This window comes from Leopardus geoffroyi, chromosome B4, assembly GCF_018350155.1.
Source record: "Leopardus geoffroyi isolate Oge1 chromosome B4, O.geoffroyi_Oge1_pat1.0, whole genome shotgun sequence".
NCBI lineage: Eukaryota > Metazoa > Chordata > Mammalia > Carnivora > Felidae > Leopardus > Leopardus geoffroyi.
The window spans coordinates 64,036,062-64,050,180 of NC_059341.1; the positions used below are offsets into that span (position 1 = coordinate 64,036,062).

At 41.3% G+C, this 14,119-nt stretch overlaps 1 protein-coding gene across 16 annotated transcripts in view; it reads right to left on the bottom strand.

The window, feature by feature from the left end:
- CAPRIN2 (caprin family member 2) overlaps positions 1 to 13,251 on the bottom strand; it is a 45,715-nt gene extending 32,464 nt beyond the window's left edge. For 15 of the 16 annotated variants that reach the window (XM_045462517.1, XM_045462514.1, XM_045462513.1 and 12 more), the window contains exons 1-4: positions 13,120 to 13,228; positions 11,752 to 12,017; positions 9,702 to 9,764; positions 151 to 237 (exon numbers count right to left, since the gene is read on the bottom strand). In XM_045462517.1, coding sequence (XP_045318473.1) covers positions 151 to 237; positions 9,702 to 9,764; positions 11,752 to 12,003 — 402 coding nt within the window. In that variant the 5' untranslated portion in view covers positions 12,004 to 12,017; positions 13,120 to 13,228. Of the gene's footprint in view, positions 1 to 150; positions 238 to 9,701; positions 9,765 to 11,751; positions 12,018 to 13,096 lie in introns of all 16 variants that reach the window. The other variant, XM_045462504.1, reaches the window with a different exon arrangement.
- Positions 13,252 to 14,119: the final 868 nt, after the last annotated feature.

The following is a 14,119-nucleotide window of genomic DNA, read 5'->3' on the forward strand; positions in this document are numbered from 1 at the left end:
CAATAGCTATTGTCAACCCCCTCACCCCCAATAAAATATCAGCAGGAATGAGATGGATGGTAATAACTGAACACCATTAATGAACGCTAATATTTTCTTCCAGATCCGTGGCTAAAGTGGTTTCAGGAATAGCAAAGAAAACGTACTCACATCTTGGCTCAGTCCAGAAAAGGTTTTCTGAAGTTCCTTGGCAAATTCTAAGTTATGTAATACTTCTTCATATTTCTCCACTGCTTCCTACCAAATAGGATAAGAAAACATCAATTCTGTTAACTTCTAAATGTAAATATGTCAAAATAAGTGTTCCTATAAAAAGAGTAGAAAAGACTTAAGACTTTATGGACTAGCCATACTCAAAAAACGTAGGAAGAGAGAGCATCTAATAGAAGTTATATAAATTTTAAGATTCAATTTTTATGCTAGAAATCTGAGCCATAACAACAGACTTGACTTCCTAACTATGAAGTGTACAGTATAAGATCAGAGAGACCTGTGTTTTTTTCTTTTTTTAATGTTTATTTGTGAGAGACAGAGGGAGAGAGACAGAGCGTGAGCAGGGAAGGGTCAGAGACAGAGAGAGAAACAGAATCAGAAGCAGGCTCCAGGCTCTGAGCTGTCAGCACAGAGCCCGATGTGGGGCTTGAACACATGAACCATGAGATCATGACCTGAGCCAAAGTTGGACACTTAACCGACTAAGCCATCCAGGTGCCCCAGACTTGTGGTTTTTAAAAAATTTTTTTAATGTTTTATTTTACTTTTGAGAGAGAGAGAGACACACACACAGAACACGAGTGGGGGAGAGGCAGACACAGAATCCGAAGCAGGCTCCAGACTCTGAGCTGTCAGCACAGAGCCCCAATGTAGGGCTCGAACTCACAGACTGCAAGATCATGACCAAAAGTCGGACGTTTTACCGACTGAGCCACCCAGGCATCCCTTGAGCCTGTGGTTTTCAAGAGCAATGAGCCAATAGTATTCCTCTGTCAATATTCATTCACTACCCAAATATAGTACACAAGTAGCAGAATGAGGATCACAAATAAACAACTTCAAGAAATTTATACTATGGTAGAAAAGACTTGTAGACAATTACCTATAACAGACAAAATTAAGTATTATAACAAAAATATTGTAAAATGTTTAATGTTTATTTATTTTTGAGAGAGAGAGAAAGAGCGAGCATGAGTGGAGAAGGAGCAGAGAGAGAGGGAGACACAGAATCTGAAGCAGGCTCCAGACTCTGAGCTGGCAGCACAGAGCCCGGTGTGGGACTGAAACCCATGAGCAGCAAGATCATGACCTGAGCCAAAGTCAGACACTAAACAGACTGAGCCACCCAGGACCCCCCATATTGTAAATTTTTTTTAAGTAGGTTCCACGCCGGGCATGGAACCCAACACAGGGCTTGAACTCATGACCCTGAGATCAAGACCTGAACTGACTGAGCCACCCAGACACCCCCAAAATATTGTAAACTCAAGGGGCATTTTTTTTTTTTTTTTAAGATTTCACAGATTAACAAAGTTGGTAATTAGGAAAGGCATAGATTTTTTTTTTAATGGGACTTTAATCTGTTTGGAAAAACAAAGGGCTAATATGAAACAGACCAAGGTGGGAAACTTGTCTAACCACATAAAGATATACAGTATTTTAAAGTCTCCATATTTAAAGTAATATAGTATCCCACTTCTAGGTACCTACCCAAAAGAAATGAAAACATATATCCACATAAAGACTTACACGCAAATTTGTATGGCAGCATATTCATTATGGCCCCAAATAAAAACAATCCAAATATCCAGCAATTGGTAAATAAACAAAACGTGGTATAATCATTCAAAGGAACACTCGTCAGCAATAAAAAGGAATGAATTAATGATACATACTACACCAAGGATGAACCTCAAAAACATAATCATAACTCAAAGAAGCCATATGGGAAAGACTATCTTATGTGACATATCCAGAAAAGACAAACTTATAGAGATAGAAAGCAAATAAGGAGACAAAAAGGAATTTGGAAGGGTTACAGAAATGTTTGAAAACTAGATTGTCATGGAAGCCGCATAACTCTATGAATTGACTATAAATCATTGTCTTATATACTTAAAATGGGTTAATTTTATGATCTATATGATACCTCAAAAGAGCTGTTTTAAAAACAGTCTGATAACATTAGCTTTTACAAAAGTATAGAGTCTACCTATATACTGCTATATAACTACGTACTACCAGCATTAGCATAAATTAGTATCATAATTTTGGAAAAGTTTGGCATTTTTACCTATGAAGTTAACTATGGGCATACCGTACAGCCCATGATAGGTAATTTTTCAGGTGCACCCTGAAAAATTTCACACTTGTGTCTCAATAACACATATAAGATTGCTCTAAGTAGGACATCATCTACTCACAAACTACTACTAAGTAGAGAAAAACAAATAAAATATAACTACTTTCCTTAATATAAAAATCCTAAACATAATGAGTGAAAGACAAACTGCAGAACACAGTATGATAACATTTATTATAAGGTACGAAAAAGCAACTCTAACAGATTCAAGGGCAACAAACAAGTGCTATTAAAATAAAGCAAGGAAATGGCAGTGGGCAGCTCAGAGTCAGGTTACAGTAAAGAGAAAGAACTGGGAAGGAGCTTTGGTGGTGTTGGTAATGTACTACTGGAGTTGAATGGTGGATTCTGATGCTTGCTTTATTATGCAGTATAACCTAGAAGCGACACTTAGTTGCAGCTGTATTATTTCATAATAAAAAAGACGAAGAGGTTTTCCAACTATAGAACCTTGCACAGATAACATAATCATAGTATACAGCCCTCAGAGGTATATAAAACCAGAAAGGAATACTCCCTCATATTTACTCCCAAATGGTATTAACTTTAATTCAAGAAAAGCAGCATCAAATGGGAACTACCTTAACTTCCCATCATCCAATGTGAATACATCCTTTCTTCCTCCCTTTTTTTGCTTACTGGAGGAAATATCCTTCTACCTTCTATCCTTCTCAATTACGTCTTCATAAAAAATCTTACTCTATGATTCCCTTTTTAAAATCTTGAATTTCTCACTCTCTGTTGATGCTTAAACTAGTACTTAACAAGTTCAAGTCTTGGGAGCCTGGGTGGCTCAGTTGTTAAGCATATGACTTTGGCTCAGGTTATGATCTCACAGTTTGTGAGTTCGAGTCCCACATCAGGTGAGCTCAAGCTCTGCTTCAGGTGAACACAAGCCCCACTTCTGGTAAAACACGAGCCCCAGGTGAGCCCCACTTCTCTCTGTATATCTCTCTGTCCCTTGTGGGATTCTCTCTCTGTCCCTCGCTCACTTGTGCCCTCTCTCTCAAAAACATAAATATAAATAAATATAATATATAAATAAATACAAGTTCAAGTCTCCCCCAATCTAAATAAGAAAAATAAAAAGCGCCTTTCTGGCAACCCCCTCCTTTCAGTCTCAAAGTTTCAAAAATGGCTACACAGTCTCCATTTCCTCTTCAGACCTTATCAACCTGGATTCTGTTTCCATCATTCCACCAGAACTATGCTGGCTAAAGTAAGCATGTCAATACCACCTTTTAAATCCATAGATCTTTTATAACTCTCATTCTGGTTTCTCAGAAGACTTCCACACAAAGGCACCTTCTGGCTCTACAAACATCTGTTTTTAATAACACTAAACTTCCATTTTTCTCCCATTTCTCCAGCTTTTTACTTACCAGTAATTTTTCCATAAACTTCTCTCACCCCAGTTTTTAGCATTTACAAAATAAACAGGACCTACATCACAGAGATGTTGGCCAATTCAAATCACTCAAAATGATACCTGACCCTAAAGTTGGCTATAAATATTTTTAGCCTTTATTATCCAAACATTAAATGTCAAAGTTCCTCTGTCCTAGGCTTTTCTCCTTTCTATATTCTCATCCAACACAGTCTCATCTTTTCTTATGGTTTCAATTAGCAACCACACAGATGAGCTTAACTGAAGACTAAACTTCTTTGTGCTCCAGACCTGTAACTCAAACACTTATTCGATATGACCCACCCCTTAATGTTTCACAGCCACATTAAAAAATCAGTGGTCCTGGGGCACCTGGGTAGCTCAGTGGGTTAAGCATCTGACCTTGGCTCAGGTTATGATCTCATGGCCCGTGAGTTTGAGCCCCGCGTCAGGCTCTGTGCTGACAGCTCAGAGCCTGGAGCCCACTTCGGATTCTGTGTCTCCCTCTCTATCTGCCCCTGCCCCGTTCATGCTCTCACATGCACTATCTGTCTCTCTCAAAAATAAGCAAACATTAAAAAAAATTTTTTTTCGATCAGTGGTCCAAAATTGAGCTTTTTATCCTCTCCTCCCAAAACCATCTTCTCCTCCAGGGTTTCCAGGCCCAATAAATGGTTCTGCCATCCATCCAAGTGTTCAAGCCAGAAACCTGGAACGCATTCTTGGCTCTTCCTTCTACTAGATCCTATCACCAAGCTATGCTAATTCTATCTCTTGAATCTACTTTACCCAAACTCCTTTGCTGCTGCTTTGGTACCAGCAAGGTATCTATAACCTCTGACCGAGACTACAGCCAACCATTATCTAGTCTTCTTACACCCACACTTACCACCTCCAAACCATCACTCACCCTTAACAGTGACTTTATTACAAATCCAGTTATTTTCTGCTTAAAACTTATCTGTATCATTTATGATGACCTTAAGAAAAAACACAGTCTTTAAACGGGAAATAAGGATGTACATGTAGCTTTCCCATTCCAACTACGTCACTCCATCGATACTGGCTTTCTTTCCAGTTTCCTCTTTGTAAAAACATTCTTTCCCTACTCAGGACTTTTACACATGCTAGCATCCGCCTAGCCTGCTCTTCTTCCTCCTTCCCCGTTTTAATTTGCTAAGTCCTTCTCATTTTTTAGGTCTGAACTGAAGCACTTCTTTCTCAAGGAAGCTGTCCTCAATTCTCCAAACTAGGTTAAATTCCTCATTACAATCCATTATCACTCTGTACCTCACCCTAACACCATCACATTTTTATTTACTTACTTCCTACCTCTTTCTCATCACACTGTATCTTTGAGGGCAAGGATCACATTTGTCCCTTACATCATAACCCTAGCATTTAAGCCCAGAATCCCCCAGTGTAAGTACTTAATATATTATGGTTGAATTAATAAAACACAGTTCAGAACATGACTTTAGGCTCAAATATGCTGAAGATTCTTGGGGCACCTAGGAGGCTTAGTCAGTTAAGTGTCCGACTCTTGATTTCAGCTCAGGTCATGATCTCACAGTTTGTGAGATCAAGCCCCAAGTCAGGCTCTACGCTGACAGCACAGAGCCTGCTTGGGATTCTCTCTCTCCCACTCTCTGCACCTCCCCTACTGGCTTGCACATGCACATGCTCTTTCTCTCTCAAAATAAATATGCTTTTAAAAAAAAGTTTTAAAAAAACATGTTAAAATTCTCAAAAGAATTTTTAAACTTTTGATTAGAATCCTATACTGAGATTTCGGTTTCAAAAAAAGAACACTAGAGGGAGTAGGGCTGATGAACTGAAAAGGAAGGTCTCAAAACAAGGATATTAATTAGGAAGCCCATGTAACATTTGAGTGGTTTGCCTTAACAAGGCCAACTGCTATGGGACTACAAAGCAGAAAAGATTTCATATTATTTAATAAAAGAGTTTTGTATTATGCATTAAATATAACATAGGGTCAGAGTTTAGCAACTAGAGATGGCTGCCAAATCTTAATTTTTTAAAACTAAAAGTTTCACTGAAGCTGAAAGTACCCATTTGCCTTTTGCTCAAGCACTCACTTGAATCTCAGTTCTCTATTTCAAATCCAGATCTGAACCAAAATAAATATTAAAATTATAGGGGCGCCTGGGTGGCGCAGTCGGTTAAGCGTCCGACTTCAGCCAGGTCACGATCTCGCAGTCCGTGAGTTCAAGCCCCGCGTCAGGCTCTGGGCTGATGGCTCGGAGCCTGGAGCCTGTTTCCGATTCTGTGTCTCCCTCTCTCTCTGCCCCTCCCCCGTTCATGCTCTGTCTCTCTCTGTCCCAAAAATAAATGAACGTTGAAAAAAAAAAATTTTTTTTTAATTATAAATGGGACTCTAAAAAACTTCATTAAACAATCTTACTATTTCAAAGGAAAAAAATCTAGGTTTATATTAGAAATCTCAATGAAATCTTATTAGTCTTTAGCTTAGTCTTGACAGGTTACTTAAGAGTTACCATTAAAAGGATTACAATAGCCATGCAGATCATAGAAAGTTTTATTTACAATATTAAGAATATCTGTTGGGTTAAAGAAGATTTACAAACTGAAATTACAAAATTTTTAGCCAACAATATTGAAAATACAGTATCAAATGTATAGCTAAAGCAGTACTTGAAGGAAAATTCACAGCCTTAAATGCAAACCAACAGGGGGGAGAAAAGAAAACAAATGAATTAAACACTTAATTCAAAGTTAGAAAGTGAAGCAAATAAAACAAAGGACAGCAGAAAAAGAGAAAAACTAAAACCCAGAAGCTAAAAAAAATTAAAAAAAAAAAAAAAAAAAAAAAGAAGCACTGGCTAACTTAATTAAAAGTAAACTGGGAAAATACAACCACACAAAATTAGAAATAAACAGAAAGTGGGGCACCCAGGTGGCTCAGTCATTTGAGCATCCAACTCTTGATTTCAGCTCAGATCATAATCCCAGGGCCTTACTTTGTAAGATAAGAACTGAACAGAGGAAGGACAAGGTGAAAGAAAAACTGTCTTTTAAACTATTGCCTAATTTCTGAACTATGTGAATTATTACCAGCTTTAAAAACTAAACTTAGATTTTTCTAATTAAATACTACACTACTAATGACAGTTCTGAGGGATCAGATTACGGATTTTTTTTCTTCCAATTTATTTGCATTTTCTGAATTTCTACCTTAAATATATATTGCTTATATGAAGAGATGTTCATTCCCATAAGAACCACAAACTAAGGGTGCCTGGGTGGCTCAGTCAGGTAAGCATCCGACTCTTGATTTTGGCTGTCATGATCTCACATTCATGAGACAGAGCCCCATGTCAGGCTCTGTGCTGACAGTGCAGAGCCTGCTTGGTATTCTCTCTCTCACACTCTTCCACCGCCCCTACCCTGCCTGCACGCTCTATCTCTAAATAAATAAACTTAAAAAAAAAAAAAAATTAGGGGCACCTCGGTGGCTCAGTCAGTTAAGCGTCCAACTTCAGCTCAGGTCATGATCTTGCAGTCCATGAGTTCAAACCCAGCGTCGGGCTCTGTGCTGACAGCTCAGAGCCTGGAGCCTGCTTCAGATTCTGTCTTCCTCTCTCTTTACCCCTCCCCCACTCATACTTTGTCTCTCAAAGATGAATGTTAAAAAAAAAAAAATTTTTTTAAAGTACCACAAATTATATGCTTATTTTTATCTAAAAACATAACATTCATTTTATATTTAGTAAATCCTTTTGTAATAAATATTTTACACGTCTGCCATATTCTCTAAACTATTCTAAGTACTAGGAAAACAGCAATGAACAGACAGAATCTCTACTTTAATGAAACATACATTTTAAGAGAAAGAGAAACAAAATAAACTTTGTCAGAAAAGCACTACTAGTTAAAAAATTAAAGCAAGGCAAAGAGCTAAGGAGTGTGAATGGAGGAATGGAGGTATAGCGTTGTCAGGACAAGCCTCACTGAGATGACCTTCAAATAAAAAGCTGAAGGAAGTTGGAAATTGAGCCATTTAGACACCTGGGGAAAAAGCATCCCAGGCAGTAGGAACAGCACACAGTGCAAAAAGCCCTGAAGCAAAAGCGTGCCTGGGATGCTTGAGGAACAGCAAGAAGGCCAATGTAGCCGGAATGAAGCTAGGAAGGGACAGAAGTACAGGACATGAAATAAAGATGTGAAAGGAAGTAGCAAGCATATTTTGTAGGACTTTGTAGGCCACAGTAAGGACATTCTGCCATGATGGGAACCAATGGAGAGTTGAACAGAGGAATGACCAACTGACTTGCATCCGAACAGGATGACTGAGGCTACCATGTTGAGAACAAGCTTGGAGATACAGCAGAAATAGAAAAACCTGTGAGGAAGCTATTACAGTAATGTAGATGAAAGATGATGTGGCCTGGACCAGGATGGCAGAAGCGGAATTTGAGAAATGGCCAGTTTCCGGATTTACTTTGAAGGTAGAACTGACCTTGCTAATGGGCTAGATGTGTGGTATCAGGAAATAGATGAGAAATTCTCCAAGGATTTTGGCAACTCCATCCTTTTAGTTCCCCAAGCCATTAACTGACATCATTAAGATTAGAGGAGGAACAGGTTTTGGGGGTCGGGAGATGCCAAATAAGCAACTGAACACAGGAATCTCGAGTTCCAAGGGCTTATCTATTGGCAACATAAATTTGGCAGTTGTCAGCATTTAACTCAAGAAATAAAAGTTAATGCTACAGAAGCAACATGTAGTTATAAAGACAGTAATGAAATACTGAGACTACAGTTTACTTGGCCAGAGCTCTGAAATACAGCATGTCCTTGACCTTTGCTAGAGAGCTTCCATGAGAACCACCAACCTCCCTCTCCCTAACCCCCATATTTCCCCAAAATCAAGAATACTACCATATCAGAACACTTCCTTCAAGGATATTTACACAAAGAAAAATATTATCACTTCAAAAGTTATTGAACATACCATGACTACTTTGAGAACAAAGCTATGTTGAAATGCTGGATGCCCAGCTAAGTCCTCTCACCAGCTATGTGAGCACATCATTCTCAGAGCTCACACAATTCAAATCTGTGCCTCAGCAAAATTATAATTTACTACATCACAAAAATTCTAGGTCAGTGAAGAGGAGTCAATAAGGGAAAAGATCTCGAATGCCAGTATCTGTGATACACAACCAAAAATCTTAGTTGAAAAAGATGAAGATGATAGGTCTACAGACTAGATCAAATAACTTTTAATTCTGTCCCTTCTTAGCCAAGAGATATCAGACAAACATCAATTAAGCATTTTTATTTCCATATTGCAGAAACTTTCACATTAGATAAAACTTGCAGATACCAGGCATACCACAGACAAGTTAAACAATATTTTTAAAAGTTGCAAGTACTCTTTCATACTAAAGTTTAAAAAAAAAAAAAAAGGCCAGGTATCAAGTAAACATGCCTCCTGAGAGGTGACATAGCAATCTAGGATAGAAAAGTAAGGAGAAAATACAAAAGGATTAAGAAGAAGCAAAAGGAGAAAACCTAGGCAAGCTAGAATAAATACTCTTTTACATTTTAGAGCAGAAAGATGTCAGGTTTATATATACCAGTGAACAGTGGAAAGCCAGTCGTCCCTCCACCTCTTTAGTTCAGCCTAACAAAAGTTTAACTTAAATCCGTATGCTTAGCAATAGTCTATATTTTCACTCTTATTTAGCAACCCATACCTCCATCCATACCATCTGCTAGTGCAAAAGAAGTCTGTAAGATCTCATAAGTGAAGAAAAGAAAGTCTTCTGAAAAATCCAGTGGATTCTCGCTCTTCTTTATTGGCCTTATCAAATCTTTGCTCTCACCAATCCCGTCTAGAGTTTTATTAAGAAAAAAAAGAAAAAAAGAAAAAAGCCAACAAGTGTGACCCAAGGATTATACACTACTTACCAACTGATCTGGATTAAGTTGCTCTCCATTTTTCAGGCGATCCTTGTAGTCCTCCAGTTTGAGCTACAAAAGAGAAACTTGTATCTACTGTAGTCTCATACAAAATTCTGAAAAAAAATAAACTAAAAAGAAACCAGACTGTTTCTTATGAAGACAAAGTTCTTGAAGTATGCTATCAATCTGTAAGAATACTGGTTTATTACAAGGCAGGCAGCAACTGTAGATAAGATCCAACCAGGGAAAAAATATTACAATCAACATTAGTCTGGAATTAGAAAAGTTAAGCAGTAATAAAACTCTTCTCTTCATGGCCTCTACTTACAATCAGGCTACTTAACACACAGACACTTAACTAGTCAATCATATGCCCCTACCCCAGTGGTGCTCAATCAGAGATAATTTTGACCCCCAGGGATCTATGGCAGTGTCTGGAGATGTTCTTGGTTGTCACTACTTGAAGGATGAGAGGGAGGTGGAGGATGCTACAGGCATCGTATGACTAGAACCCAAGGATGCTGCGAATCATCCTACATTCCACAGGATAGCCCCCCCCCACACACACACACCCTCTCTGCAACAAAAGAATTATCTGGCACAAAAACGTCAATAGTGTTGAGGCGGAGAAATCCTGTTCTAACCTCATGCTTAAACTATTAGTTACCTGTTGAATTATGTGGCATTTGTCGAATAGCAAACTTCTTCATGGAAGTGTAGAAATGTAGAAGATAGTTTCTCTAGCATTATAATAGACTTAACTCAAAGATTTTTTTCCTATTGAGTTTCATATTTCAGTGAATACATGACAAATTGCATTTATTGTCCCCAGAATAATGACATGACCCACTACAGTATTCTAAAAGCAATGTTTAGGCTTCTCCTATATTGGCTTTATAGCTTTAAATTGCTTTTCCAGAAGCTTGAAACAAAAGCATTGTTACTGACCACATAAGTATTCAAACTTAAGGAGGTACTATAGTTACACTAGAGCATGTAAGTATACACATATATGTAGTTCCTCCACCTGGGAAAAAGACATTAATGAGTCTCCATCAACAGATCCTGCTCTGAATAGATCGTGCTTTGACTAGTTTCCCATAGTGGCAGGGAATTTGTGCTGACCCAGGCACACTCACCTTATCACACTTGTGATCAACTGCATGCATTCAAAAGACAACTGATGAGAGCTAGGGTTACAGAGAAGCTACTAGTAACTGGTCTTTCTTCCCTACCTTGGCATGGGGGGTGGGGGCTGGGGGGGAGACAGAGTCAACCAGACTCTTAAAAATCTCTTCATACTCCTCCATTAAAAGCAACTTTCCTATGGTTGAACTAGATCCTGGAATAAAAATATGTAAGTGTTCCCAGGTCCAGATAGTCAATCGCTCACCTTACTATCACAAGCAAAAGAGAATCATGACACAACAAAGCAACGTGCAGCACTGTTTCACAGGCTACATGACTCAGGAAATAAGGAATGATTTGGATCTTTACATCAGCATTTACTGTAACGTTGGGCTGATTATAATTTGAGTCTCTTTATAAGGCTTTCTACAATGTTAACCTACCAATCTTAAACGATCACCTAGCAACACAAAAATTAGTGCTAAAACCTTTTCTGGCTCTCCCATCGCTGAAGCTTCCAATGACTGCAGCAGCTTTACTGCAATATCAACTGCTGCAGAAAGTCACAAGGAAAACAAGCTAAAAAAAAAAAATCAGGCTATTACTCATCTATGAAAAGAAACATTAATACTACACTCAAAGAATTAATCTGACTTAAAGTTGCTGGCTCTTCAAGTATTTCAACAGCAGCATGCATAGTAATTTTACTATGAGGAATATTTTTATTTAGTTATGCTGAGAAATCAAATAAAATGCTTAATATACCCAATATTTAACCTACTTGTATGTTTTCGGCCAGCTAAATCCCAAGGTTAGGTAAATCTTTTAGGAAAGAGTATCTCTGAGCCCTGACAGAAAGCAAAAATGCCAGTTCCCTAACCCTTATTAAAGATGGTACATATACAGGGATGGGAGGGAAAAAAGTTACCTTCTTTTTCTCGATGTTTCTAATTTTGTGTTTAAGGCATATGAGTCCATTATCGATATATGTCTCATATGCTTGGGAAGGAGAGGCAGCAGAACTGAGAGCAGACTGCAAAGGGCTCATGGCCCGCTGGCTTTCCCCATGCTGACTGTGGTTCACTTGGGGCTTGGCTGACTTCATATTCCCCTCTCTTCCCTCCTCTGAATGGCCTGAAGGTGACTGGTAACCAAAAGGAGATGAAGAGAGTTGCACCATTGAAACAGATGAAGCTGAAGGAAGGAAGGGAAAAAAAAAAGTTAAAAGTAAATTAAGACTAGAGGAGACTATGGAGACTCGAACTTCCCTGAAAAGTCTAGACCCACTCCCTCAAAATTCTTTTGCACAGAAGTGAGCTCAAAACTCAGCGATGCTAGGTACTGTGTTTCCATCTTACTACTTTTAAGGAGATTAGTGCCAAGTGCTAGCGCCTTTACGTGGGCAAAATCTACAATACGGGGGATGTTTCCAGAAATTCAACTTTCCACATAGGGAGAACTGCTAATCAAGCAATTGCTTCAGAGCTCCTCTCTTCTCGTAAGGGCAATCCACATTCTGAATAATTTCTATGGTCGAATGATGACACACAAAAAAGCTCTTCCCATTAGGACCTTAAGGCAGCCTGTGTAACCTCTTTACGTTACCCTCACCACTAGCCCCAAACGCAATCATAAAAACAAGCCCATTTAAAAGAAAAATTCCCAACACACAATTCTTTTAGAGCCTCATTCACTAACTGAGGAGTAGCTTCTTGAACAAGACCCCTAACTTCCCTTTGATTGCTCTGGGGCCTACAAGGCAAGTCCGTCACTGCTGCACATTTGTAGCCAGGTACTTGCGAGCGCCCCGAGTTGGTTTTCTGTTCTGTTTAGACTAACCCATAACCACTCACACCACACGGGTTTAAAGGCTCATCCTCCCGAGCCTCACACCGCTCTGGTCAGCGGTCCTCGCAACCTTCACCCCCGCGCATCCCCTTACGGAGCACCTCAAAGCAAGGGCATAACAGGCCCCATGCACGCCAGCACTGATCCTCAGTCCCCGCAGCGCCCCGCGCGAGAGTCGCCTCTATTGGGTGGTCACTTAAGTGCCCCGAGGGCACCGACCCCCGCCCTTCCCACAGCCTCCGGACGCCCCGGCACCAGGCTGGGGCCCCGTGTGCAGGTGCCTCTGGGGAGGCCGACCCGGAGAAAAGCGCACGGGCCACCTGCCCTCGACGGCCCCGCGCCGGGGATGCCGAGGGGCCCTTCCAGCTCACCGCGGCGGCCGCCGCCCAGCCCTGCCCTGCCCTCCCTACGCCGCGTCGACCCACAGGCCGCCGCAGCTCGGCTTCACCTCCGCTGGCCGCCGAGGCCGCTGCCGCTGCCGCAGCCCGGGCCCGCCTTCGAAAGCCGGCGGGAGCCAGGAGAGCTGCGGAGGTGGACCGGCGCCACCCCGCACTTGCGTCTCCTCCTCCCGCCTCCTCCCTCTCCCCTCCCTGTCCTCGCTGGCGGCGTCTGCGGCGCCGGGCGCTCCGCCGACTCAGCCGCTCTCGCCCAGGCCCGCCCTTTCCGCCGCACGGAGTTTATATAGGCGCGCCCCGCCCCCATCCTCCCGCACGCGCAGCCTCGGGCCGCCCCGGCACCGCCTCCTTCCGGGGCCCCTGCCCCACCGCCGCGGGTCGCGGGCCCCGGAGGGCGTTTGTTCCAGGCCGGGCTGCGGCGGGAAGTCGGTCGCGAGAGGGCGCGTTCTCCCCGCGATTGCGCAGATTGCAGGGTACCAGGTGGGCCCGGTGTGTCGCCGAGAGCCAACCGGCGGTAGACCCAGCAGCCCTGCCTAACCTTGCTGATTGCATGCGGTAACTAGAGGATGTGCGACCTTGAACAGGTGATTTCGATCGTCCGAAAAGGGCGGCGCGCCCTTTGTGGAATTGCCAGTGAAATGAGCTTGAGCTTCCCTGGTGGTTTAGGTGGGCACTCTTGAAGTGCTGGCGTGCCTTTGCCCTGTCAGATTCCATCCTTCCTGGTCGGGTAGGGAAAAATCACTGTTTCTCCCGAAAGGACTCAGCCTTTGACAGCAGAATGCCCCGAATCAGCATGGCCATAAAAATGGAGTGAGTGACTCCGCAACCTTCACTATAAGATTGTTTATTTAGGCTGTGTCATTTGTTGCTTTGAAGCAGATGGATTTGTTGGCACTCAGAGAAAAGGCTGATAAAAATTTGGGTAAGGTTGCATAAAATCAAGAAAAAAGGCTGGAAACACATCAGTGTTTCTGAAGGAAGGCATGGTGTTTAATGAATAAGGGGGGGGGGGAGGGGGGAAACATTCAGCAACATCTGGGCCTCAACATGTGT